General features: G+C 40.6%; 1 protein-coding gene across 1 annotated transcript in view; it reads left to right on the top strand.

Annotated features, from left to right (window-relative positions):
* The first annotated feature begins 4174 nt into the window (after positions 1-4174).
* The window catches only part of LOC108709326 (lysophospholipase D GDPD1), a 47941-nt gene continuing 25780 nt past the window's right edge, over positions 4175-26335 (top strand). The window contains exons 1-2 of the mRNA XM_018249066.2: positions 4175-4573; positions 23121-23163. Of these exons, the coding sequence (XP_018104555.1) occupies positions 4438-4573; positions 23121-23163 (179 nt within the window). The 5' untranslated portion in view covers positions 4175-4437. The remainder of the gene's footprint in view (positions 4574-23120; positions 23164-26335) is intronic.

Genomic DNA, 26335 nt, shown 5'->3' with positions numbered 1-26335 from the left:
ATATATGTTAGGTCACATGAGCCAATTAACAGACAGAGTTATGTCTTTGCTTCCACACTTCTTCCTGTAGTTAGAACTGCAGTATTTCCGGTCAGGTGATCTCTGATGCAGCAAAGAGAATATCATAAAAAGGTGGTTCAAGACAAGAGATGTTAAAGGGCAAGATTAACTTAAATATATATTCCAGTTTGGTGAGATTCTTTAATATGCCACTTAATTTGGTATAAACTATGTTGCTTAAAGGACCAGTAACATTAAAAAATGTTTTTAAAAAAATACATTGAAAAATAAAAAACACTAAGACAAATTAAACTTTAAAATCGCAAAGCCTTTATTAAGAAATAACTTACCGAAATTCCGCTTCCACTCCTCTTCAGAAAAGGCGGCAGGGCGACAATCCTTAGAGCACCACTTGATTTCTCCTCCCTATAAGGGAGGAAAAATTTAGCGCAGCACGATGGATCGCAATCGCCTTTTCTGAAGAGGAACGCAAGCCGAGTTTTGCAAGTTATTTCTTAATAAAGACTTTGCGATTTTAAAGTTTAATTTGTCTTGGTGGTTTTTTTTTTTTTTCAAATGTATACTAACAATTTTTTTTTTGATGTTACTGGTCTTTATTTTGGGATATAGTTTTCCTTTAAAAGCAATGCATGCAGCACAATGTAACAGTCCAGGGGCTCACTTTAGGGGGCAAATGGGGGGGGGGGGCTACTATTCGCTATGTTCTTTAACATATTTACTGTTGTATATGTCAGGTAAGCAGGTTCCAGAACGAACCTTGTGTGCAAAGTGGAAAAAAGATGGCAGATTGGAGCCTGTGTTTGCACTTTGCTCACAGAGTTCTGTTCTGTAAATTACCTTAAATGACCTCTCTGGTCTCCCTGCTACAACTCCAATTTACTAACTAACTAAGACATGACAAGAGCTACATTTTGTGCTGATTCACAGTGGATGCGATTATATTTTGGGTGAATAACAAATATGCAGTTGTTCTTTGGACGAATTTATTGTCATACTCCGTCATTAAAATTAATCACATCACATAAAGCACATTACTTTGTTTATAAACTTTCCTCCCATCGGGAGACAGCAGTGATTAAGAACACGTTCACACCCATTTGCAATGGGTGTGAAAGCTGCATAGGGTTCCATAGAGCAAATAAAAAAGGACATAGAAATGCATGTGCATGCACCATGCTGCTCTTAGTTTTATTCTCCCTAAGTATGGCTCTGCCTGCCATTGTGCTGCTAAAACTCTCAAGCTGAGCAGCAGTGCTACATTTCTAGCTCAGACCTTCATGGGCATGGACTGGCTTCCTTTATGGTGTCTATTTGAGGACATCTATGCAACAATTTCAAGTGTGTCATGTCCTTTCCTCTCTTTAAAATCTCTGTTGCTGGTAACAGTGTAAAGGTGGCCAAACACAGGCTGGTAAAAGCTTCTTGGCATGTATGGGGCCTCCCTGTTTGATACCTGCCTGAAAATCACTCAGATGTTAATTGGGCAGGTTTAAAAATGCAATTAGGTGTGAGGAACAGATTGGCTTGTTGATGCGGTCCTTGCACTGCCAGCCTACTTGTTGTGCATTGGCTCAAGGGCCAAACGATCAGAAAAGCCGGTGTCGTCTATCTCAAGGTAGGCATATTGGTAAAAGGTCCCCTTTTTTCAGGGCTGAACTGGCAATCTGTGAGTTCTGGCAAATGCGAGAGGGGCTGCTGTAAAATGCCACAGATTATTTATTGGCTGTTTGGGCCTCTGGGTACTTTACAATCCAGGACCTATTCTGAACCCCAGTCAAGAACTGCCTCATTTAATGACCTCGCCAACAAGTGGATCTTTACATATATGGGCAATGGGGTTGGCACTTTTTTGTGCCCAAAGCAATGTTGCACACACTAGCAGGCCTTCCCTTAATGCTATAGCCTGGTACACAGTCCTCTAGGGAGACTGCCCTCCCCTAAATCCATTGGGATGAGGTACCAGCACACTAGTGATTTGTGGGTCGAGTTTTCCACAACCCGCATCTGGCCCAGACCCAACAAACTTCAATCCGTGCCCGACCGCACCTGTCTTCCCCCTTCCTTTTATAGACCCACGTTGACCTGCCCTGCCGATGATGTCACAAAAGGGGCGGGGCGAGCAGGAGCGCATCTATAAAACCGGAAGTCGACCCGCAAATGGGAGAGCGAGGTCAGCCCGAACCTGCACAACCCACGGGTAAACCGGCCTGCACATCACTACAGCACAGAAAAGGCAATTGCAACACGGGATAACCCCCAAGTGTTTATTGTGTCACAAACAAAATCACTAGGTTTTGGGGGCTGACCCCTTCGTCGGGTGACACCTTTTTGTACCAACAGTACTGGCCTTGGGAGGTGGGTGGTGATGTAATTTGGAGGTGGGGCAATGATGCAACAGGGTGTGGGAATGGGCAATTAGAGTGGAGTAATCAGACATGGAGAGGGGCAATGAAGGAAAGGTTTTATGGGAAGGGTTGCCACCCTTACAAATTTCCCTGCAAATATGTTGCTAGTAATTTTATAATATTTGCTCTGACTCTGGCTAAGCTGAGAAATACCACCTGAGTGCCAACCCTAATTGACAGTTTACCTAGGGGACCTTGGGAGAACAGCTTCCTGATTCAGAGAAAAAACATATCTTGGCTAGGGGAGCTCTGTATAATTATTACATTTTGTATATGGGTTACTTTATTATTTATCTAACAATAGTGTATATAATATTAGGTGAGTGCAGGCTGTATCCGGCTAACATAATACAGTAGAACCCCCATTTTACATCCCGATTTTAAGTTTTCCCTCTTTTTACATTGTTGATTTGTAGTTCCGCCTATATACTATGCATAATACATTTCCCTGATTTTACCTTTTTCATGGATTTTACATAATTTTTTTCTGGTCCCCTGAAAAACTCAAAATGGGAGTTCTAATTTGCATACCTCCCAACTGTCCCTTTTTCGGAGGGACAGTCCCTCTTTTGACATCTCAACCCACAGTCCCTCATTTGTACTGGAAAGTCCCTATTTTCTCTGCTCTGAACAGCCAGAAAAAGAAACAAAGTTTCTAACTTAATTGGCTTTTAGCAGAGAGCACAGAACAGCCAACAGGTGCAAATAAGATACTTTGTAACAATTTTGAAACACAAAAAATATAGTTTAGATAAGGAGAAAAATTTTCAAACTTTCACAACCTGCCAAATTTTGTAAAATGAACATGGTAATTAGGGGGTGTGGCCACATAAAGGGGCGTGATACAAAAATCCGCTGTTCTACGTGCAAAAAAATTTTTTGTCCCTCTTTTTACTTCCAAAATGTTGGGAGGAATGCTATTTGAAACAGAGAAGAAATTACACAGAGAATAATAGAGTGCTTATATTTAAAACTTGAAGTAGGAGGGCCTCGGAGACGTTGCAAGGGGGAGATCTATGGGACGAGAGGCAGGGCGGATGGAGACGCAATAATTCTATCAGGCATGTTTACTAACATTGGAGATAAATATCTGGAGAGATTTCTGGAGATGTTGCCCATAGCAACCAATCAGCAATTAGATTTAAACAGCAACCTATAAGTAAGAAAACAAAAGCAAAGATTTGATTGGTTGCTATGGCCAACATCTCCAGAAATCTCCCCAGATATTTATCTCCAATGTTGGTAAACATGCCCCTATAGCCCATAAAAAAGATGGCCGAGGTATGACATCGCTTGGAGGAGGGGCCGGGGGTGACGTTGCATTGAGGCGGGACGAAGGATGACATCACAGGGAGGAGAATGAATGGGGAAGCTGGGACCTGTCAGGAAGAAGAAAGAGGCGATAGCACAGCTGACATTGCCGGCAGGAGGGAGGAGGATGAATGGGACAGGGGGGACCTGTCAGTACAAAGTAAGAGGAGATGGCATATCTGTTACCAGCAGTGCGATAAGAATTTCATAGCAATACGGAGATTTTTAGAGAAGGGGAGAGAGCAGGACGCCGTGTAGCTTTACAGACAGATGTCCTAAAATGGACACCGTATTCCTTGTGTCTCGCCTGCAGAGCAGCTCTGCGTAACTACAGTCGCATAGGCATCGCATAGCTGCCGAGGAGGAGATACGCCGGGGCTCTGTCTCGTCTCACTTGAATCAGTGCCTTCAAGGTCTTCATTCGGACATCTGTCCCGTGCTGCCCTGTTTAGAGAGAGAGCGAGAGAGCTGTTTGTCACTGCGAGGAGGAAGTGCACATTGCCCCTCAATAAGGCGCAGTGTTAGCGTTACAGATAACTCACTGTCTCTGGTGCCCCGGACAATCCAAGGAGAGACCTTCCTCCATCCCGTAGCCGATACTGGGGATCTGACCATTGTTTCCCGCGGAGCCCTGAGCGGCCCGACTCGCAGCAGCTTCAGAGGATCTGTCCATTATCAGCGGGTGCTGAAAAGCCTCAGCATGTCTGTTGCTCTGTATTTCCTGACCACCCTGGGGGGGTATGTGCTCACCTCAGCTCTGCTCCTCAAGTTCCCCAACCTACTGCACAAGAAGAAGCAACAAAAGTTCCGCTGTAGACACATATCCCACCGAGGGGGTAAGTACTTGCTCCTTCCCTTCTGCTCTTCTACTTACTATTTGCCCTACACCTGGTGGCAGCACCCACTTTTGCCTTCTCCTTTTGCTTAGAGGGGGGTGCCCAAACTGCCCACCCAAAACAGCTTATTTGTACGTTTAAAGGGAATGCAATTCTAAGCATCTCTCTAAAGGACTTCATTCATCATTGTCAATGGTCTTAAAAAGGGCATGTAAAGTCTAAAAAAGAATAAGGCTAGAAATGCTGTAATTTGTATACTAAATATAAACATGAACTGCACCACAAGCCTAATCAAACAAATGATTTATGCTTTCAAAGTTGGCCACAGGGGGTCACCATCTTGTAACTTTGTTTAAAATCTTTGCAAGACCAAGACTGTGCACATGCTCAGTGTGGTCTGGGCTGCTTAGGGATCAGCATAAATTATCAAAACAGCACAAGTCAAATAATATCTGCCAGAAGCCGATACAGCAAGACTGATTAATAATCAGAATATACAGACTGCACTGGGTCCTGTGTTGTCACGTAATCTAATATGGATTTTATAGTTTTTGTATTGTTTAATACAAACTTTCTCAAACTCTGCAGAACCAGTGGCTGCAGCAAAATAATCCTCCAAATAGAATCCCAGTTTATCTGTTTAAATCTGGCTCCATGATCTTTGTCCCTGCAGCTGGAGTTGGAAACCGTAAAGGTGGCCATAGACGTAACAATTACAATCTTTCTTGGAAAGGATCTTTCCAAGAAAGAGCGTTCGTTTCAATACACACGTGTATTGAGCTGAATCCTCAGATATACAGGTTAGAGTCCTGCGCGGGTCCAATCCTTGGAACCCATACCCGCAACCTGCAGTCCACAACCCAGACCCCCAACCCGCATTCTTACCCGCTACCCTACGCGATCTGCAAGTACCTTATCCGCAACCTGGACCCGGGACCCGCTGACCATCAAGAATCAGTAAGTGCTGTCATTGTAAACTGGAAGTGACATCATCAGAAGTATGCATGAGAAGACCCGCGACCCGCAAACCCGCAGAACCGCCGACCCACGTCTATACCCGCACCTGGAACTCCTACCCGCAACCCACAGGGTACTGCAGGTTTTTGTGGGTAACCCGCGGGTACCTGACACGCTGCAGGACTCCAATACAGATAGAAGCAATAGAATTCTACCTGTATCTGACGTTCAGCACAAATAATGGCCAATGTTCTGGTGCCTTCAAAGGCACCCAATCAGAATTTTCCGTTCAGCCCGATTGTCTAAGCGACCGATATCCAAGTCTTCTGCCAATAGCGGTCGGCTCTTTTCACACCATACACACATCGAATATCATGCGAAAATTTCTTTCATATGATATTATCTGTGTGTCTATGGCCACCTTAAAGGAGATGTAAAGGCAAAAATAAAATCCAATACAAATCTCTACACAATCACCGACTGCTCTACAGGGAAACAAACAAAACTGCTTGAGTTCTGCATGGCTGGGAAGTAAGGCGGGGGCTCCCCCTGCTGTTCACAAGTATGATTGTTTCCCTGCTCAGCAGTTAGGGACCGTCTGACAATTCCTATACAGAGGAGTAAATGAAGGGAGAATTTCACTGCATACAGTCAGGTTTCCTATAAAAACGGTACACATTTTTTTAATTAAAGTATTTTGGAGATAGGTTTCTTTTTCATTAAAGTAAAAATGGACTTTAATTTTTTTGCCTTTACATGCCCTTTAAACCTATATCTTAAAGCAATATTTGTTTATCCTCTTCTGTACCCTGGTTCTGACTCTTGAATTATTTTTTCATCTTCAAAAAAAAAAAAAAAAACAGGTTTTGGATGGATATCCCCTTTAATGCTGTGTCCTAATGTGAAGCTTTCCTTCCCTATGATGCCATTAGTTTGGTATCAGAGTCACAGAGCTTGCCCTTTGGACTAGATGTTTTGTTTTTCAAGGGCATGTCAGGACGGATGCTGGGCTATTGCATTATATTAAGAAGTATGATATGTTTTGATGCCTTGTATTGCTTTTTTTTCCCTTGGGGTTTGATTCTTGGGCCAGCTTCTTGTGACCTTGAGCGAATTACTTATGTGTTTGTGCTTAAACAAATGATAATCTTAGCAATGTGTTCTTGATTGCAGCACAGCATTCCCATCCTTTTTGTCCCCAGTAGAATGAATACGTTTCCTAGGGTTTAATAAAGGCATTTGGTTATCATATGTATGTAGTACACTTGGGATCTTCAGGGATGTCCATCCTGCTGCACTTTAACTGTTGCTAAACTACAACTCTCAGCATTAAGTGCCACAGCTCACATACATTCATTTATACTATGGATAAAATAATTCATTTCAGAAATTATCTACCAGCCTATCCGCGTGATAACATGTCAAGTCATTTTTTTTTATACTTATACCCGCAGGGGAAGAATAACTTTAAAACACAATAATATGCTTTATCTTTAATTTATTGGAATGAGACAGAACAGTGAATTGAGCTGTGTGAGTTGCATTGCAAATACAGGATCATGTTACTGTTCCGGCAGTTCTGTTACAGGAACCCAAAATATGATGTTACACCATAGACTTTTTCATGGAATAACCTTGACTTTTTTTTATGTGAGATTAACAGGAGACAAGGAATAGCTGTGTACTAAACTGGAGGGAGCATTAGTTATTTCTCCCTCCGATCTAAAGGCCTGCTTTGTCTGAGCTGCACTGAATGCTGTGTTTCTTGGCTCTTTGCACCAAACCTGATATGCCATACACAGGGAAGCAATTGCAGTCTGCTCATTGTTGTCAGTCCAAATGTAGTGCAGCATTTCTATGGGGAATAGCTGCAATGCACTGCAAACAAATATAATCCTCCCTCTACATGTTTGTCATCTTGGTTGTTCTTTTAGTAGGTAGCATATTGGTGCAATAAATCTCTATTTTGATTAATTGTGGTGTTTTTTTCTCTGCAGTGTTTCCCAGGGAATGTTGCACTGGGTGACTGTATTTACAGTTGTTATGTTCTAGTTAAGAAACTAAAATCAGAAACTTTGTTATAATTGTTTATATGCAGTATGGCATCTTTGTGAGTATGAGTCTGATGCGAGACAGGTACAACTGTTCTTCTCACAAATTCTCAATCAGATGACACAGCATGCCCTAAACCATAGTGCTTGTTGCTCTTTAATTATTTATATTAATTAATTTATTAATTAATTTGGTAGTTCTTTTATCAAGTGCCAGATATATTACACAGTACTGTAGATAAGTGACATAAAGACAAACCAACAGGCAAAGAGGCCACTGTCCACCAGGGCTTACAATCGAAATATACTTTGCAAAATACACAGTAAGATGGTTTTTCCATTTCTTAAAACTGGATGGTTGGAACAAATTCATTGAACCATAAAAATATCAGAATCACCGATGTTTGCTTAACCTAATCATGTAGTTATGCATGTTGGCATATTCCATGTGAGATCATTAAAAGAGAGATAAGGATATTGTATTCCCTGACTCTTGATGCAGTTAGATGCAATATCAAAGTGTGTGATCTCCTGAAGTTCTTGCTTTGGATCAGATTTGCTGCAGTGTGATGTAAGGGAGGTCAAACAGCACCAGTGAAAAAATACCAGCCCAATTAACGGTATGGGCAATAAAAATGAGATCTAATTTTTATGCAGCTGCACTCATATGAAAAACCAGTGCAGCAAGTGCATAAGGCCTACCCCTTTCATGACAAAGGGGTCTTACTTATTACTAAGTAAGAAAGGGCATTCACCTGCAGTATATTTTTGGATCAACTAGACTGGTTTTAGATACCCACACAGCAACAGTATATTATAAGGAGTCATTTACAATGACCCCATATGCAAGTGCTAGAGTACTAAGGCGTGCAAAAGTGTTAGGGGTAGAGTGCAGCACGCGGGTCCATTTTGGAGACTTGCGGTGATTTAGAAGAGGGCACAAGTGTGCAAAAAAAAAAAAGATGTTTTTTTCCTGTTCCTTGCGTGTTGCACCCTACTTGCAGTTTGTAAATGATCAACACTGAAGTCTTAGGAAATATATGCTGCTTGCTTTGAAGCTTTGTTGTATGTCTGCCCATAAATTAAACCTCTCCTTAAAGGGGTGGTTCACCTTCATGGTAACTTTTATTATGTTATAGACCGGCCAATTCTAAGCAACTTTTCAACTGGTTTTCATTATTTATTTTTTTATAGTTTTATAGTTATTTGCCTTTTTCTTCTGACTCTTTGCAGCTTTCAAATGGCTGACTCCCTTCTAAAAAACAAATGCGCTGTAAGGCTACAAATGTATTGTTATTGTTACTTTTTATTACTGATCCTTCTATTCAGATGTAGTTAAGATGCAAATTGAAGAGCTGCTGAATAAAAAGCTAAATAACTCAGAAACCTTCAATAATAAAAAATGAAAACAAATTGGAAATTGTCTCTACATCATACTAAAAGTTATCTCAAAGGTGAACCACAACCTTTAAAGGGGTGGATCACCTTTACCATAACTTTTAGTATGTTATAGAATGGCTAATTTTAAGCAACTTTTCTATTGGTTTTCATTTTTTCTTTTTTTTAATTAATTATTTGCCTTCTTCTTCTGACTCTTTCCAGCTTTCAAATAGGGGTCACTGACCCCATTTAAAAACAAAGGCCCTGAAAGGCTACAAATGTATTGTTATTGCTACTTTTTATTACTCAGCTTTCTGTTCAGGCCTCTCCTATTCATATTCCAGTCTCTTATTCAAATTAATGCATGGTTGCTAGGGTAAATTGTACTTTAGCAACCAGACTGTTGAAATAGCAATCTGGAGAGCTGCTGAATAAAAAGTTAAATAACTGAAAAACCCCAAATAATAAAAAATAAAAACCAATTGCAAATTGTCTCAGAATATCACTCTCTACATTATACTAAAAGTTAATTTAAAGGTGAACAACCCCTTTAACTGGCATGACTTTAGGTTTAGATGGCAGTGTACAACACAAAGATTTATAAATAAAAAGAAAACATAAGGAAGGATCATTGATCTAGCACAGCGGCAATATACTTTATACAGGGATAGTGAAGGGTCTTATAGTACTTAAAATTGTATTATAACATTTTAAATAAAAATCAGCTGTTTTTAAAGGGGATCTATCTTGAAAATGAAAATTTAATATAAGCTTCATCTTGTTAAATTTTGTACCTTTTATGAAATAATCAGGTTACTCTTCACTCTTCCCCTCTGAGCAACCTGTCTCTCTTCATTTAGTTTTTGATTGACAGTTAGGTCTAATACATTTTTGGGGGGGTGGGTTGCACCCTCAACCTAGGTGTTCACTCTTAAAAAATAACTGCTCTGGTGGAAATCCTGTATCTCAGTATGTAGGACCAGAGCCTGTTATTTTGTTACTCTTTTGTTTGTGCTGGAGTTGGTTATTTGAGTTATTCTGCTAAGAAAGGGAGCCCCTTAAAAGATGTATTAGACCTACCTGTCAATCAAAATCTGACCCAGACCTCAGCATGAAGAGAACATGAAGAGAACATGAAGAGTATGAAACGGTATAGAATTTTTAGAAAGTGTCTTTTTTCAGTGAGATGAAGCTTATATAAAATTTTCATTTTCACGATAGATCCCCTTTAAGCAGCCAATATACTGCCTCTAAAATCATCTACTGTCCCCTACACTGAAGTGCCCTCTCCTGTTGAGACATATAAGTGGAGGTAGGCATTGAGATCACAAGGCCAAATCCTCTTGAAGAGGGCACAAGTGGTAGATTCTTCAGAACGTCTCTTTCTTTATTTTCTTTATGTGATCTAGTGAGGTAGGATATCATATTTCAATTAGGGAGTCCTAGAAACTTTAGGTTTCTCAGTAAAGAGTGGCTAAAGCACATTTTGTTCTTTCTTGAACAAGGGTGTTATAAATAAAAAATGAAGGTGTGGAAAGAGTCCTTGCTATGAGAGAACTTAATGCACAATTGGAAAGCAAGGCAATGTTCCCTATCTTGAAAGAGGCAGCAGAGGTCATTAATCAACACTGGGCAAATTTGCCTGTGGGCAGTTACCCATGGCAACCAATCAAATTGTTGCATTCATTGTTCTTCCTGCAGCTGCTTGAAAAAAGCCAAGCACTGATTGGTTGCTATGGGTTACTGCCTGCTGGCAAATTTGCCCGTTGTTGATAAATGAGCCCCAGTGTCATTACTACAATGTAGCAATAGGTGCCTTTCCAAAGTGGCAGCAAGATCATTTAACTGCACTGATGCTGGGTAAAATCAATGAAGCACAATTGTTGGTTCTTAAGCTGCATGAATTGGTGAGGCACAAAGAAATATTAAACTTGTTGTTTTCCACATTCCTAAAGAACATATCAGTGAGGTCTCCATGACACCCTAAGCTACAGTAAATTCATTAATAATTCCAACTGTGGGTCAGGCACCAAAGGTGGGGCAAAGCTATAGCTACAGGGCCCAAGGGGAATGATAATTAAGGTCATATTTGGGAAGGATGATTACCTGCTCTCCTACATACTCCTAGAATCTAAAGGTCAGTTTGTGTGACATTTTTGGTGAACACCTGTCTGCTGCCCTGGATATTCTTGGAACTATGACTGAATGGTTTTACAGCTTCTAATGTATCTGTAATATTGATAACAAGGGATGCCATGACCACATATTGGACCACAAAGTGACATGGGGGAATAGTCTGAAAACCTCTGGGTGGGCGGCTTTCTTGCAGAACTATGGAGATATCGGGAGACTTGGATAATGCATTTTGTGCAGAAAAATATTCAGGTATTATAGTCTACCATCATAGGTTTGTTTTTTTCAGTTTATTATTATTACTAGTGAGTGAAATACCATACCACTTATATTTAACGATGGCCAAATTGAGCAAAGAGTGCTATAATACATCTGTGGCTTAGCCAAGCTTAGGAAAAAAAACCTGAGACTTCCAGAAAGCCATAAATTGTTAGTATACGGTGGCATTAATTGATGTGCCCTTATTACTTGTGAGAGCAAGTAATAATTATATATTGCTGAAGTCTGTAGTTTACTTTCACATCCCTCATTTACCTGAAGGCCATAATCAAACATGAGAAGATGTGTTTTTTTTTTTATATATAAGTAATAATTATTCTAAATGGTGCTGGTACATCCAGAAATTACTGCTACTATATGCTATTTTTGTATCAAGAATATTTACATAATTTAATTGCACATAATATAATTGTACATAACCCTCCAGTCTTCAAACCCAGTTTACTGCTTGAGTGTTAGTACAATGAGATCTGAATTGTCCATGACAAGATCAGACACACCTAAACCTGATAATGGAAAGTTGTAGGACATTTGTCAGTTGTGGTTATTTTGGTTGGCGCTCATACTATTGTCTGGTTTTGTTGCAGTTGTGGTAGTGTTGTATGAAAATGATTACTGACTTTACTTATCATTTAAATTCAATCTATACCTTTCCAATATTGCCGCATATATCCTCAGGCACAAAGGTTACTTTGTAAGGGGGTTATTTGGTGTGATGTTAAGATCTAGGTGGGATTAATTTACAAATTATTGTGACTTTATCCCATATCACTTAAGACCAGATAAATACATCAAATTATGTTTAATTGTTTTTATCCCTGTGAAATGCCTATTTTATTGTAACAGATGAATACAATATTTATTCATTTTCTTTCTTGTTCATTTCATACTATAATCACGTTATATGGATGGTGTGACACAATATAACTCTTTCTTGTACAATTCAATAATAGCGTTGTCTGCACATCCTCTTCTATTGCTCCTCTTTGGCAATGATAATATGTTAGGAGTTGCGGAAAACAAGAAATAATAGATTGAGTTTGTACCATTTGTACTGTAGCAATATGAAGCAGCATAAAACATAAGTTGCTTGAGAAATAAACTCAGTAGTGGAAGATACAGATTTGCTGCCTAAGCCCTTTGTGGTGTTGTATGTGTCTTTTTTGTCTCATAGGCCTTCTATGTGAGCTGGTAAGTTTGTGTGTTTATTCTTCATGGTACTTAGATTGGACATGCCATTTTAAATTGTGTGCTTTCACCTGCAAGAACAAATCAGTTATGGGAACTATAGATGAACTACTAAGACAACTGCTTCCCCAGTAGAACAGATCTTTTGGAACAGACAATGATACTGTTCCCATTCATGAACATATATAACTCTATAGTATTTCATTATGCTAATAATAACCATGGAGAAATTGAGCAACTGTGAAACATCACATTTCTTGCATACTTGGCAATGTGTGACTGTGCCAATTTATTCAAATGAAATGAACCTCTTATCTGGGGTCGAAAATGCTGTTGTTTCTTGCATTATTATTTGATAATAATGTACCTACAAATATCATCCACACTTTCCCCAGTGTTCTCTATGCATATACAAAATTGTGTTTGTGTTCTTGCTTCTCAGTGTAAGCGAGGAGCTGGGTGATCATTTTGGCAGTGTTTAATTTCAGTTGATTAACATTCTCTTTTGAGATTCACCATTTGGCAAAAACCAAAGGACTGCATTGCAGGTTGCAGCTCTTTTTCTACTTACGCACTGTAAGCAAATCTGATGCTATGTTATCTTCCTATTGCTTTTTTTTCACGTGGCTCTCTTGTTGTTAAACTACAACTTCTATTACCCGGGGACAGCCTTTTGTAGGGCAGTAGGCAGGCCCTGATTTGTGGAAAGGCCACCTAGGCCCGGGCCTAGGGCGGCAGGATTTTAGGGGGGCGGAATGCTGCCCAACCACACCCACATTGGTTCAAAAACACTGGGGATTCGCTGGAGATACAATCATTTTTAAATTTGCCGTGCACCAATCCCCATTGCTCGGAGGGGACAGAGGCGATGAATGGCAGTGAGCCTAGGGGTGCCCACTATATAAATCCGGCCCTGGCAGTAGGCTACGCAAAGGGGCAGATTTACTACGATTCGCCAGCGTTACCGCTTTCAGGCACTTGCAATTTACTAACGGGCGCAGATGTAACTTCGCTAGCCAAAGAGACAGATGCTAGCGGTCATTCGCACTATATCAGCAGGCGAATTTTCACTGTGGCGTAACGGACGTTACTCTGCAAATTCACTAAAATGACAATTTTACTGAACGTAACCTCTTTCGCCAGCTCAGTCCAGGCGAAGTGCACTGGAGTGCATAGTTCTTCCTAAGTCTTCTGTTACTTATATCATATTTTTAGTGGAAAAGGTTTCTATGTCCCAAAAAATGCTGGTGTCTTCCCTTTTTCTGAGTGATGGCCTGCAAAAGTCCTTAAATTTTTTTTGGGGTAACTGGGTTCCCCCCTACATTTTCTAACATATGGAACATAAACTATACAGCGGGCTCATGTGTAGGGCAATATAACAACTCTTTTTTTCTTTATTAAGGTTCCCTGGACTTGTGTAGTGTAATGTATTTGCTGCAACATATATGTCCATTCAACTTTATAATTTCCCACCATATGCAAATTAGCCTGAGCGAAGTTGCGTTGGGTGGTTCACCTTTAAGGTAACTTTTAGTATTTTATAGAATGGCCAATTATAAGCAATTTTTTAATTGGTCTTCATTATCTATTTTTTTTTATAGTTTTATAGTTAGTTGCCTTTTTCTTCTGACTTTTGCAGCTTTCAAATGGGCATCGCTGACCCCCATCTAAAAAACAAATGCTCTGTAAGCCCACAAATGTATTGTTATTGCTACTTTTTAATTCCCCATCTTTCTATTCAGGCCTCTGCTATTCATATTCCAGTCTCTTATTCACACCAGTGCATGGTTGCTAGGGTAATTTGGTCCCTAGCAACCAGAATGCTTAAAATGCAAATTGAAGAGCTGCTGAATAAAAAGCTAAATAACCTTAAATACTAAAAAACTAAAACCAATTACAAATTGTCTCAGAATTTCACTCTCTACATCATACTAAAAGTTATCTCAAAGGTGAACAACCCCTTTAAGCTAGAGTAAGTATTTATTTCTGGTTCTTCATTTTGCCTTGTTCTGTGCTTCCTCTTCTTCCACTTTAGCAGATCTGCCAAGGTTACCAATCTCATATATTACTCTCCATGATGAGCAAGGAATTTAAAGGGAAATCATATTTTCACCTTTATTTTTCCATCGGTTTGTTTACACAGGGACCTATAGCAGTAACTTGTTGATATGATTTTTGGGGCTTAAACTGTCATTTCTTAACTCATATATGTGAACCCATCTGCAGTTACTCCAACTGACGGAAACTTGGTCGGCTACACAATTACCATTTCACCGACACAAACATAAAGATCTTTGCTAAATTCAAACAAAGCCGCTGTCCGAAAAGCATCTGTGTATAGGTAGCATCAGTGAAAAAGATAAGGGACATTGCAGCTGTTTACATCTCTTTCTTTTCCATGCCTTGGCTAACTTGACCTGCTTAATGTTTCATTAGTTTCAGTTCCACCTTTTGAGTTTACTGGTTCTTTCCATAAATGTGACATATAATGCTCTGTGCTTGGATCAAGAAAAGGGGTTGTTTTGTAGGCCAGAGTTCTCCTGTACCTAATTCATAAATAATTCATAAAGGGAATATTTGACACATAATAGATAAGTAGTTAAATCTTCTAGCATTTGATTTAGCAAGTATGGAATTAAGAACAGGTAAGGGATCCGTTATCCAGAAAACCCTTATCCAGAAATCTCTGAATTACGGAAATTCTGTTTCCCATAGACACATTTTTAAAAATGACTATTTTCATTCATCCAGGTCATGGTATATCTAGTACAGGTATTGGACCTATTATCCGGAATCATAGGGACCTGGGGCTTTCCGGATAATGGGTCTTTCCGTAATTTGGATCTTCATACCTTAAGTCTACTAGAAAATCATATAAACATTAAATAAACCCAATAGGCTGTTTTTACTTCCAATAAGGATTAATTATATCTTAGTTGGGATCAAGTACAAGCAACTGTTTTCTTACTACAGAGAAAAAGTTAATAATTTTTAAAATTTTGGATTATTTGATTATAATGGAGTCTATGGGAGACGGCCTTTCCGTAATTCGGAACTTTCAGGATAACGGGTTTCCGGATAAAGGATCCCATACCTGTATAGGTAAATCTAAAAACAACTGGACTTGCTGAGTAATCAATGAGTAATCAGTTCAACAGAAGAAGCTGCTCGGATGAGTAGTGAAACGTCTTTATTGATTACTCAGCAAGTCCAGTTGTTTTTAGATTAACCTATACTAGATATTTTTAAAAATGATTTCCTTTTTCTCTGTTATAATAGAACAGTACCTTGTGCTTGATCCCAACTAAGATATAATTAATCATGATTTATGGTTTACAAGTTTTTCTAGTAGACTAAAGTTATGAAGATCCAAATAACAGAAAGATCCATGATCAAGAAAACCCCCAGGTCCAAAACATTCTGGATAACATGTCCCATACCTATATTAGGCTTAGATCTGCATATCAAAGGGAAACTCTACCCAAAAACTGTTTTTTACATAATGAAAATTTTTATACAGTATATAGAGAGAGAGAGCAAACTATTTAAAATGAGAATTAAATCCACCCATAACAATTTTGCAGTGATGCAACCCGCAAAGAGCATTTTTATATGTAAGTGCAGTTAAAAGCAGTATTTATTAACCACTTTCTGTTCTCTGGTTCTGACTCTTGAAACAATGTAGCAGAATTCAAATCCTCCAGACCTGTTAATCTGCTTTCTTCTGCTCGACTCTTCCATGCATTAAAACCAGAATGACAGAATATATGTAAATAGACAGATACTGCCTTAAATAGTTAAAATCACCTTATACAATTGTTTGTGAAGATTCTCATTCATCCAGGTCATGGTATAACTATAGAAATAAGTTAAATCAACTGGACTTGCTGTGTTTTCTTCCTTGAAGACGTTTCACCAGTCATCCAACTGGCTTTCTCATTTCAGAATAATTTGTAAATCTTTCTCCGAGAATATATATCCTCTGGAATGTTCCAATCAGCATAATCTGTTTATCATAATCCACAATGATGTCATTAATTGGGTGTTGATCGTATTAGCAAAATTGGAACTTTGATGTGTTATTAAACCTTCCAGGGAGAGGTGCCAAAACAGCATTACATGTGGCAGACAATAGATGTTGCACCCCCGCCTCTATTCAGACTTGGTTTTTTAATTTTTACATATATGGCTTCTTTAACACCTCTTTTGAACCAGTCGCTCTCCCGGTCTAGAATCTGGACTTGGCAGTCTTCAAACTTGTGTCCATTTTCTTTTAGATGTAGGTACACGGCAGAGTTCTGACCACATGGCTCTTCTGTGTTGTGCCATATGCTGGTGTAGCTTTTGTTTGGTTTCCCCTACATACAAATCGGAGCATTCCTCACTGCATCTTAGACCATTAAACAAACATGAATGCAGTTTGGAAAGTTGCTTAGATTTGCCTTTTCCGCCATTATGTTAAAATCACATTTTGGCTAAAGTATCTCTGTGAAATGTTAAATGATGTTTTGCAGCAGATGTCAGCTGACTTTTAAGAGGAAAACATACCAACATGTAAGTATGTGTAGAACTGGTGATGGCTTTGAGCTGAATGAAGTGGAGTAATATATTTCTCTTGTTGTTGGTTTGCAACTTTGTCGTGCAGCTCATTACAAAGGAGGTATTTGTTCCGCACTGTGTTTGTTTTGCTGAGTGATCTCTCTAAGATACTTGTATTTATGTCCCTGTCAGGGTCTGATGTGTATAGACTTGTGCTTCTCTACTCAGCCAGTGTATTAAAGGCATACTGTCATGGGACAGATCAGTTAATAGTGCTGCTCAAGCAGAATTCTGCACTTCTCAATTTAATTTTGAAATCTGACATGGGGATAGACATATTATCTACTGTCCCCAATCATGTGACTTGTGCTCTGATAAACTTCAGTCACTCTTTACTGCTGCACTGCAAGTTGGAGTGATATCAACCCCCACCAGAAGTCTAACAACAGAACAATGGTAAGGTAACCAGATAGCAGCTCCCTAACACAAGATAACAGCTGCCTGGTAGATCTAAGAACAGCACTCATTAGTAAAATCCAGGTCTCACAGCAACACATTCGGTTATATTGAGTAGGAGAAACAACAGCCTGTCAGAAAGCAGTTGCATCCTAAAGTGCTGGCTCTTTCTGAAAGCACATGACCAGGCAAAATGACCTGAAATGGCACCTACACACTAATATTACAACTAAAAAAAAATATACTTGTTCAGGAATTACATTTTATATGGTTGAGTGAATTATTTTCAGTGTAAACAGTGTAATTTAGAAATAAAAACTACATCATAAAAATCATGACATAATCCCTGTAAGATAGAGGATCTCAATTATAAGTAGTACATTCTGAGTGGGGTAAGATAAAATAAACAATAACGTCACCTCAAAACCACAAGTTTTATTGTAGCATAAGCAGTGTTGGACTGGCCCACAGGGATACCAGGAAAACTCCCAGTGGGCCCAGGTGTCAGTGGGCCCTTTTGCTTTAAACATTTGGCCTATTTCATGGTCATTCCCTATTTCTTTATGGGAAAAATGCTTAATAATGGAAGAATATAGTAAGTAGATATAAAAGACTAGGAGAATAAAGAGGTTAAGTGAGGATAGGAGGAATAATAGCTTGGAAAGTGGGCCCATCGGTCTAAGGTTTTCTGGTGGGCCCCTGGCATCCCAGTCTGACACTGAGCACAAGAGCATCAGGCTTCTGGGTTTAAAGACCAGGCAACACTTGTGTTTAAAGGAGAAGGAAACCCTGTAGAAAAAACCCTGTACCCCCCACCCCACGTAGACCCCCTCCCCCCAGGCTAACTGCCCCTCCCCCGGGGAAATGCCCCATATTTTATACTTATCTATACTTATCTATAGATATCTATACCCCTCGTCACAGACTCTGGCTCACGGCATCCATCTTCCGGGTCCTCGGTAAGATGACTGGGAGATTGGTACGTTGGCGCATGCGCAGTTGGAACAATTTGCCGGTTTTCGACAACTGCGCACGCATATTGTCTGAGATTGCCGATCTCCCAGTCAGCTTACTGAGTAAAAAGATGTTGCGCTACACACACCTAATGTTTTTGTCTGTCTTTATAATTTTCAAATGTTGGGAGGTATGCAAATACCCAGTCACCCAGTCTGATGTTAATAGGCTTTCCTAGGGGTTTACCATATACTGCATTGATAAATATATTTTTCTATATTACAATTAACAGTCTCAAGAATTATCTTGCCATCTTCTGGCACTGCTCAGCCATGTTCCCTTTAATTCATTTTTTCTTTTAATCATGTGTACATAAAACATTTTTATACAAAATTTCAAATAATTTTCCTTTACTGACATTCTTGTCAATTACTTCAGAGTAAGGCCTGCCTTTCTTCCTATGTTCCCCCAAAGATCCGCTACAAACAAATGTAATAAAAAACATTAGTTTGTAAGAGCCCTTAATTATGTGTTTTCACGCTGAATTCTTTGTGTGCATCACAATTGGTTGTGTGCACTGGCCTTAAAAATGTGTTGGTGTGTACATTACTGCTTAGTCCGCCACTAGTGATGAGTGAAATTTTTTTCACAAAAATTATGTCCATAAACTCCAATGGGTGAAAAAAATTGTTGCACAACAAAAAAATTTGATGCGCTGCATCCTGTGACAAGAAAACTTTCGTCCATAGACTTGCAGAATTTTCGCTGTTTCACGAATTTTTGGCAAAGTGAAATGGGTCACATTCGCCCATCACTATCCTCCACCAATAACCAGCTGCCATCACTCCTGTAGTATTTATGTGGCCCAGTGTTCTGACTAGTTATGTTAGTTAAGTGATTTGTCAAATTCTTACAGTATATATGTACAGTATTTTTTTGGGGTGAGGCCCCTGCCCCGAAGAACTTTCAATCTATTAGGTAAAGGAAACAAACAGAAACAAAAAGGAGGTGGCGTATAAGTGCATAGGGGTGTGTTGCTGTAGAGGAAGATTAGCAAAATGCTTCATTTAGAGCTATGAGACACAGTCAAATGTAAAAAGAGTTGGGAAACAATACAAGCATGAAAAATGTTCCCAGGGGTGCCAAAAAAGGGCTGTGATTAGGGTTGCCACCTATATCTTTTTTCCCTATTAATAACATTGGGATCAACCATCATTTTACCGGCCAGGCTGGCAAAACACCAGCCAGGTGGCAACTAGGGTGGTTAAAGAACTTACAGAAGAGTGTTATTATAGGCACAGCTCTACCGAATCCACAATGTGCTCATACATTTACCTTTATGTATCCTAACTTATTTGTCTTACATTTGCCAACTAAACAGTATCTTCTTGAAGTCGTGCAAACAATAAAATGGCTTAGTCACATTTTAATAGGTCCCGGCCCAAGACACCTGCAGACAGTCATGTACTTGCAAGTCATTCCATTAAGAAGGAAGTTAGCATGAATATTGACTTTGCGACCCGCTGACCATCAAGAATCAGGAAGTGCTGTCATTGTAAACCAGAAGTGACATCATTGGAAGTAGAAATGATCAGAAAAAAGGAGTAAAAATCGCTATTGAGAAGACCTGCGACCCACAAACCTGCAGAACCACTGACCTGTGTCTATACTCGCACCTGGAACTTCTACCCGCAACCCGCAGGTACTGCAGGTTTTTGCGAGTAACCCGCGGGTACTCAACTCGCTGTAGGACTCTACCAGGCAGTATTCGAAATGGTGGGCTCTTAATGGACCGAGAAAAGACTTCAGACATTGGGGTTCTGGCTGATCATTGTGTACCAAACTGTGGCTACCCCTTTAGTTTTTAGCTCAAAATGCTACAGATATAAAACTTATTAGTGACAGCCGTTCTGTTGTAGTTTAGAGGATATCAAAGACACAAATCATTTTTTTCTAAATCCTGAATTGATTTTTCTCCATGTTACTGATTTGGGTCCCCTAGCGGTGCCGGCCCCACAGTTTGGTTGCTGCCACTTCACTGGAAAGATAATTAAAGCAAAAAATGTATATATTTTGTCCCTAGCATCCAGACAGCATTGTAACTGCTTACCTGCTGCAGGTCAAGTATCTGACTGAAAGCTTCGTATAGTTTAATTTTCTGGGTTCCATTCAGATCTACAGTATATGAATCCTGCCTATAATTGACTAGCAAGTACTTTTTTTTTTCAAATTTTCCACAGCTAAATGTACGCAATGATGTAGAGAGATTTTAAGGAACAAGAAGTCCCTGTTCCTCATGGTTTACAATCTGTGTATATTGCTTAATTGCAATTTGCCCAATGCCCCAAGTAGTTGACACAACAACCATTACGACCCTTTGAAGAATTGGCTAACGAGTAATTCATTTTATTTACTGAGCAATCAAACAGTTGCCAATTAGTCACAGATTAAAGCAGTGTAACAATGTGCTGAGCTCTTCTTGATTTACAACAGGGCTTGAAATGATGCAATTCTGTTTGCAAAGCATTTGTATGGGACTGTGTCTAACATCTGTATTGCTTATGCATGCAGACTTCGCATTAATAACATTCCTATGACTCTGCGGTTTCTCCAATGACTCATATATTCCCTATTGCACCACTTTTGCAAGGAAACAGTTTTTTTTAGCTTTCTACTCTCCTTTCAAAGGTTGAGCTTGTGTAAATAAAGGTACAAAAACAGACAGCCTTCCAAGATTAGGCCAGGACTCCCATAATCCTTTCTCCTACTCTTCTCATGGAGGCTGCTGGGAGCTGAGGGCCTGAAAAATGCCTTTATCTGGAATAGACTTGGCATTGGTCACATACATTACAAGAGAGAGAATGGAACCTTTCAAACTTAGGCATACCTCCCAACTGTCCCATTTTTCACTGGACAGTCCCGATTTTGACAGATCAACATGCAGTCCTGGATTGTAACACAAATGTCCCGACTTTCTCTTTGATCTCTTGCACTGAACAGCCAGAAAAAGATACAAAGTTTCTAAAACCTAATTGGCTTTTTGGCAGGGAGCCCAGAATATGTTTTGGGTGCACTAAGATACTTTTGTAACAATTTAAGATAAGCAAAGAAACTGTGACTTGCAGCTTAAAGGGCTATTCACCTTCATTAGCAAAACTGTTAGAATACATAAAAACCACAGAAATGTGTTCAAACTTATTACCTGCCAAATTTTGTAAAATGAACATGGTAATTAGGGGGTGTGGCCACAAAATGGGCATGGTCAAACAATTTTGGCCAAAAATATTTTTGTCCCTCTTTCTCTTTCCAAAATGTTGGGAGGTATGCTCAGGGGTAATTGGTTTCAGAATATTATATGTAAACACATTTTGTAACTGTATGATGAAATATATTGTAAAGTGGTACAGTTTTTCTTGGAATTGCTGCCCCTTGTCACCATGTTTTGTCCCTCACCCAATTTTTGTAATTTACAGCATTGTAAAGCCTTCTGAAAACAGAAGGTATTTGATTGCGCCGTGCAGGGCCGGACTTCTGTTTTTGTCGCACCTAGACAGCCCGGGTCTTAGCGCCTGATCGTGCGCACGCCCCCTTCGGTTGCATGTGCCGGCCACCAGGTCCTAGTGCCTGCCGGCGAACTTGCATGCATCCTCCCCCCATGAGCTTGCGAACGCGGCTCACAATACATCTCTAGATGCGGCTGGGCGGGATGCCCTTGGCCCAGGCCTTTGTGGCCTCGCCACAAATCTGGGCCTGGCCTTGTGCCATATCCAGAGCACTGCCTTTAGGGCTCTTACACACGACCATTTTTTTCTGTGCTCTCCTGCATTGCGCTTTCTCCCTTTCACCTGCATGGGAGTTCAAGAATAGATGCACTCAATTATTGTGAAGGGGGCTGTACTCACACAGACGCATGTAAGCGGCAAACGCAGGTGGGACGGTGACATGCAAATAACTCCTTTATGTTTCTCTGGCCAACTATACTGCTGGTTTTATAGCACAGATACAGCCAAATATCCAAACTTGCATTTGCTTAAGTGATTCCATTATATTCTGCCTGGTTGTACTTGTTTAGCAGCAGCATGTTGCTGTTTTTTGCACTTGACGCGCATTGAGTCACTAATAGAGCAAAGGATTGCATTTTGAATGGAAAAAATGCACTTAGTTGTGTTAAAACATTAATTTAAATGCAACATTTTTTTAGTTGAGCATGCTTTTAAAAATGCAGAAAAATCACCTGTGTGTAAGAGCCCTTACAGTATTTGGTCTTCATTATCATACATTGGCACAGCTGTTGCCAGCAAGAACATTATGATCAAACAGGAGCACCCCCTACTGGACAAGAATGATCACTGTTTATTGATGTGAACATTGAATCAATCAGTTGCAAGCAGTTCTGCATGGGAGCCCAAAGTGTATAAAGCTTTAATAGATGGGATTTTGCTTCCATTAGCATATCTCTTGCAGTCTTGCTTGCTTCTAAATTACTCCTATTGACCTTATTCAATCGAAAATGGGTATTGTAATAGATTGTAATGCCACGTAATAGTGACAATATGATTGTTTTTTAACTGAATAAATACTTATAACATTTTCATTCTCTGTGTCTTCAGGTGCAGGAGAAAACTTGGAAAATACAATGGCAGCTTTCCGACAGTGAGTACAATGCTTGTTATTAATACACAGAGGCTTATTGAAATGCATGAAATTATATATTTTACATATACAGCCTAATGGAAGGAAATAAAATTATATTTTAATTTCCCTATGGATTTTCTTTCGTTTTATTTCCCCTGTCTTGTATTTCTGCCTTAGGGCTCTTACAGACGAGCGTTTGAAGCTGCGCTCCCCTGCATTCCATTTTTATGCGTTCAGCCACATTGGAGCGCAGGAGTAGACACATTCAGTTTTTTTCAATGGGGCTGTACTCACACAGGCGCATGTAGGCGCCGAACGCAGGAAAAATGCAGCATGTTGCATCTCAACCTGCATTCGGCACCTACATGCGCCTGTGTGAGTATAGCACCATTGAAAAAAACTGAATGCATCTACTCCTGCGCTCCCCTGCGGCTGAACGCATAAAAACGTAACGCAGGGGAGCGCAGCTTCAAACGCTCGTCTGTAAAAGCCTCTACCAGCTTTGTATTCCCTAAGCAGTAATTAGGGCTCATTTATCGAAACTGGGCAAATCTGCACCAATAACCTATAGCAACCAGACATGTTTTTGCCTTCTCACTGGAAAAAGCTAATCATTGCTTGATGCTATAGGCTACTGCCCAGGAGCCCTATTGTCTTTTAGGGCCCTTACTCACGGGCGTTTGAAGCTGCGCTCCCCTGTGTTCCAGTTTTATGCATTCAGCTGCAGGGTAGCGCAGGAGTAGATGAACTGAATTCTTTTCAATGCGGTTGTACTCACACAGACACATTTAAGCACCGAACGCAGGAAAAATGCAACATGCTGCATCCAACCTGCGTTCGGTGCTTACATGCATCTGTTTGAGTACAGCCGCATTGAAAATAATTCATTGCGTCGTAACCGTTTGAGGTTAAAGGGTCGTCGTCTCCTGGGGCTAGACGGGTGCACAGCAGTATTGGAGTCCACACAAAACAACACAAAACTTGCAAAACTTGTTTGCTTAATGTGCAACTGGCCGCAATCAGTTTTATTTGTCTGGTTGGCAGGAAGAGAGGAATCAAAACAAACAAAAATAAAATCTTGCCGGCACTAACTAAACAATTAGCTTCTAACGAACTAGCTGACGATCTAACATCCAGCACCTAACGGAAAACAGTATTTGTGGCACAGCACGTACTCACAGGCATCTGGCTCTCTAACAGGCCTGCATTGCCTGTCCTTTTCCCCAGGATTGAGAGAGAGAGACACACAATCCCTTCCCTACTTAAGGAGAGAGAACACCTGTTCCTCTCTCAGGTGTTGGGCAAACCCGGAGTGTCCATATGGAATCGGATCCCGCCCAACACTCAACACTCTCGTAAACCGGGCCCTTTTCTGGCTATTGCAGCTAGCCACAGGCTACCTGGTTGCATTTCTGTTACAGCGTCTACTCCTGCGCTCCCCTGAGGCTGAATGCATAAAACCGGAATGCAGGGGAGCACAGCTTTAAACGCCCCTGAGTAAGGGCCCTTATGATAATTACTACAGTATAATCAGATTTGTGGGTTTTTGAGCTACAATCACATTCTTTGACTGCTTGTAACAAGAACATTTCTGTAAAGTCGCTTATTTCTAATACTTTAATTCGTTCTTATTATTGTCTTTTAGCCTCAACATCACTAGGACAAATTCCATAAAGTATTCAAAACATTCAGGCTCTGTGTCTTGCAAAGCCTATTTTGTTTTCCCTTCAAGAAAGAGTAAAACTTTTTAAAGGACCAGTAACATAAAAAAAAATGTTTAAAAATTTGTTAGTGCACAACGAAAAATAAACACTAAGACAAAAGAAACTTTTAAATAGCAAAGCCTTTATTAAAAAATAACTTACAGAATGTCCACTTCCTGTCTGCTTCAGGAATGGCGAAAAGGCGACCATCCATCCTGCAACGATCAATTTCTTCTCCCTGGCTAGTCACTGACAGGCATCGCTTTCATCCACCTCCTGGTCTCCCGACGCACACTTCTTTCTGCTACTGTTGTGGGGAAGTGAGTTCTGCTGGAGGGGACTCCAGTTGGTGAGAACTTGGAGCCGGCTGGATCGATGTGCAAAGTCCTGGGGTAGGAGCTGTAGTCATGTCCCCGCTTCATGGCTGCTGCTTCGTGTCTGTGGCTGCTGCTCCCGCTGTGTGCCCGTGACTGGCTGCTGACACTGTGCTGACACTGTGCTCCCTGCGCTGCCTCTGCTAAGCCATCCCTTTCCCATGGTCCCAGCGCATCCGACACTTCAGTACTGGTGGCGGCGTAGTGCAGGAAGCGGAGGGGTAGCGGCTGGGGCAGGGAGTGGTGGAGGCCCGGGCAGTCCGCAGCTCGGCGCTACCACCTGTGACTGCCCCAACTGCCATGAAGCTGAGAGGTTGGGTCCCGCCGGTGCCGGCGATTCATGTGCAGCTGCTGCGCCAATGAGTGCGCAAAGCTTTCTGCGGCCAATGAGTCACTGTTGCATCAGCCTGGCGCTGAGTGTTTATTCCCGTAAAACAGGGATTAGTGGAAGCGATGGCCAGGAACATTTTGGCATCTACGGAACGTAGTGCTTCCTGCACTACACCGCCACCAGTACTGAAGTGTCGGCTGCGCTGGGACCATGGGAAAGGGATGGCTTGGCAGAGGCAGCGCAGGGAGCACAGTGTCAGCAGCCAGTCACGGGCACACAGCGGGAGCAGCAGCCACAGACACGAAGCAGCAGCCATGAAGCGGGGACACGACTACAGCTCCTAACCCAGGACTTTGCACATCGATCCAGCCGGCTCCAAGTTCTCACCAACTGGAGTCCCCTCCAGCAGAACTCACTTCCCCACAACAGAAGCAGAAAGAAGTGTGCGTCGGGAGACCAGGAGGTGGATGAAAGCGATGCCTGTCAGTGACTAGCCAGGGAGAAGAAATTGATCGTTGCAGGATGGATGGTCGCCTTTTCGCCGTTCCTGAAGCAGACAGGAAGTGGACATTCTGTAAGTTATTTTTTAATAAAGGCTTTGCTATTTAAAAGTTTCTTTTGTCTTAGTGTTTATTTTTCGTTGTGCACATTTTTAAACATTTTTTTTTTATGTTACTGGTCCTTTAACGTGATTTAAGCTGAGATAATCAGCCATTGAACCAACATAATGAGAAAATTCATTTGCACATAACGCACAGTTACAGGTTTTTGCAGGTAGCAAC

This window comes from Xenopus laevis, chromosome 2S (genome assembly GCF_017654675.1).
Source record: "Xenopus laevis strain J_2021 chromosome 2S, Xenopus_laevis_v10.1, whole genome shotgun sequence".
NCBI classification, from domain to species: Eukaryota; Metazoa; Chordata; class Amphibia; order Anura; family Pipidae; genus Xenopus; species Xenopus laevis.
Note: the sequence above shows the minus strand (reverse complement) of the source record. Positions and strands in the feature narration are given on the sequence as shown.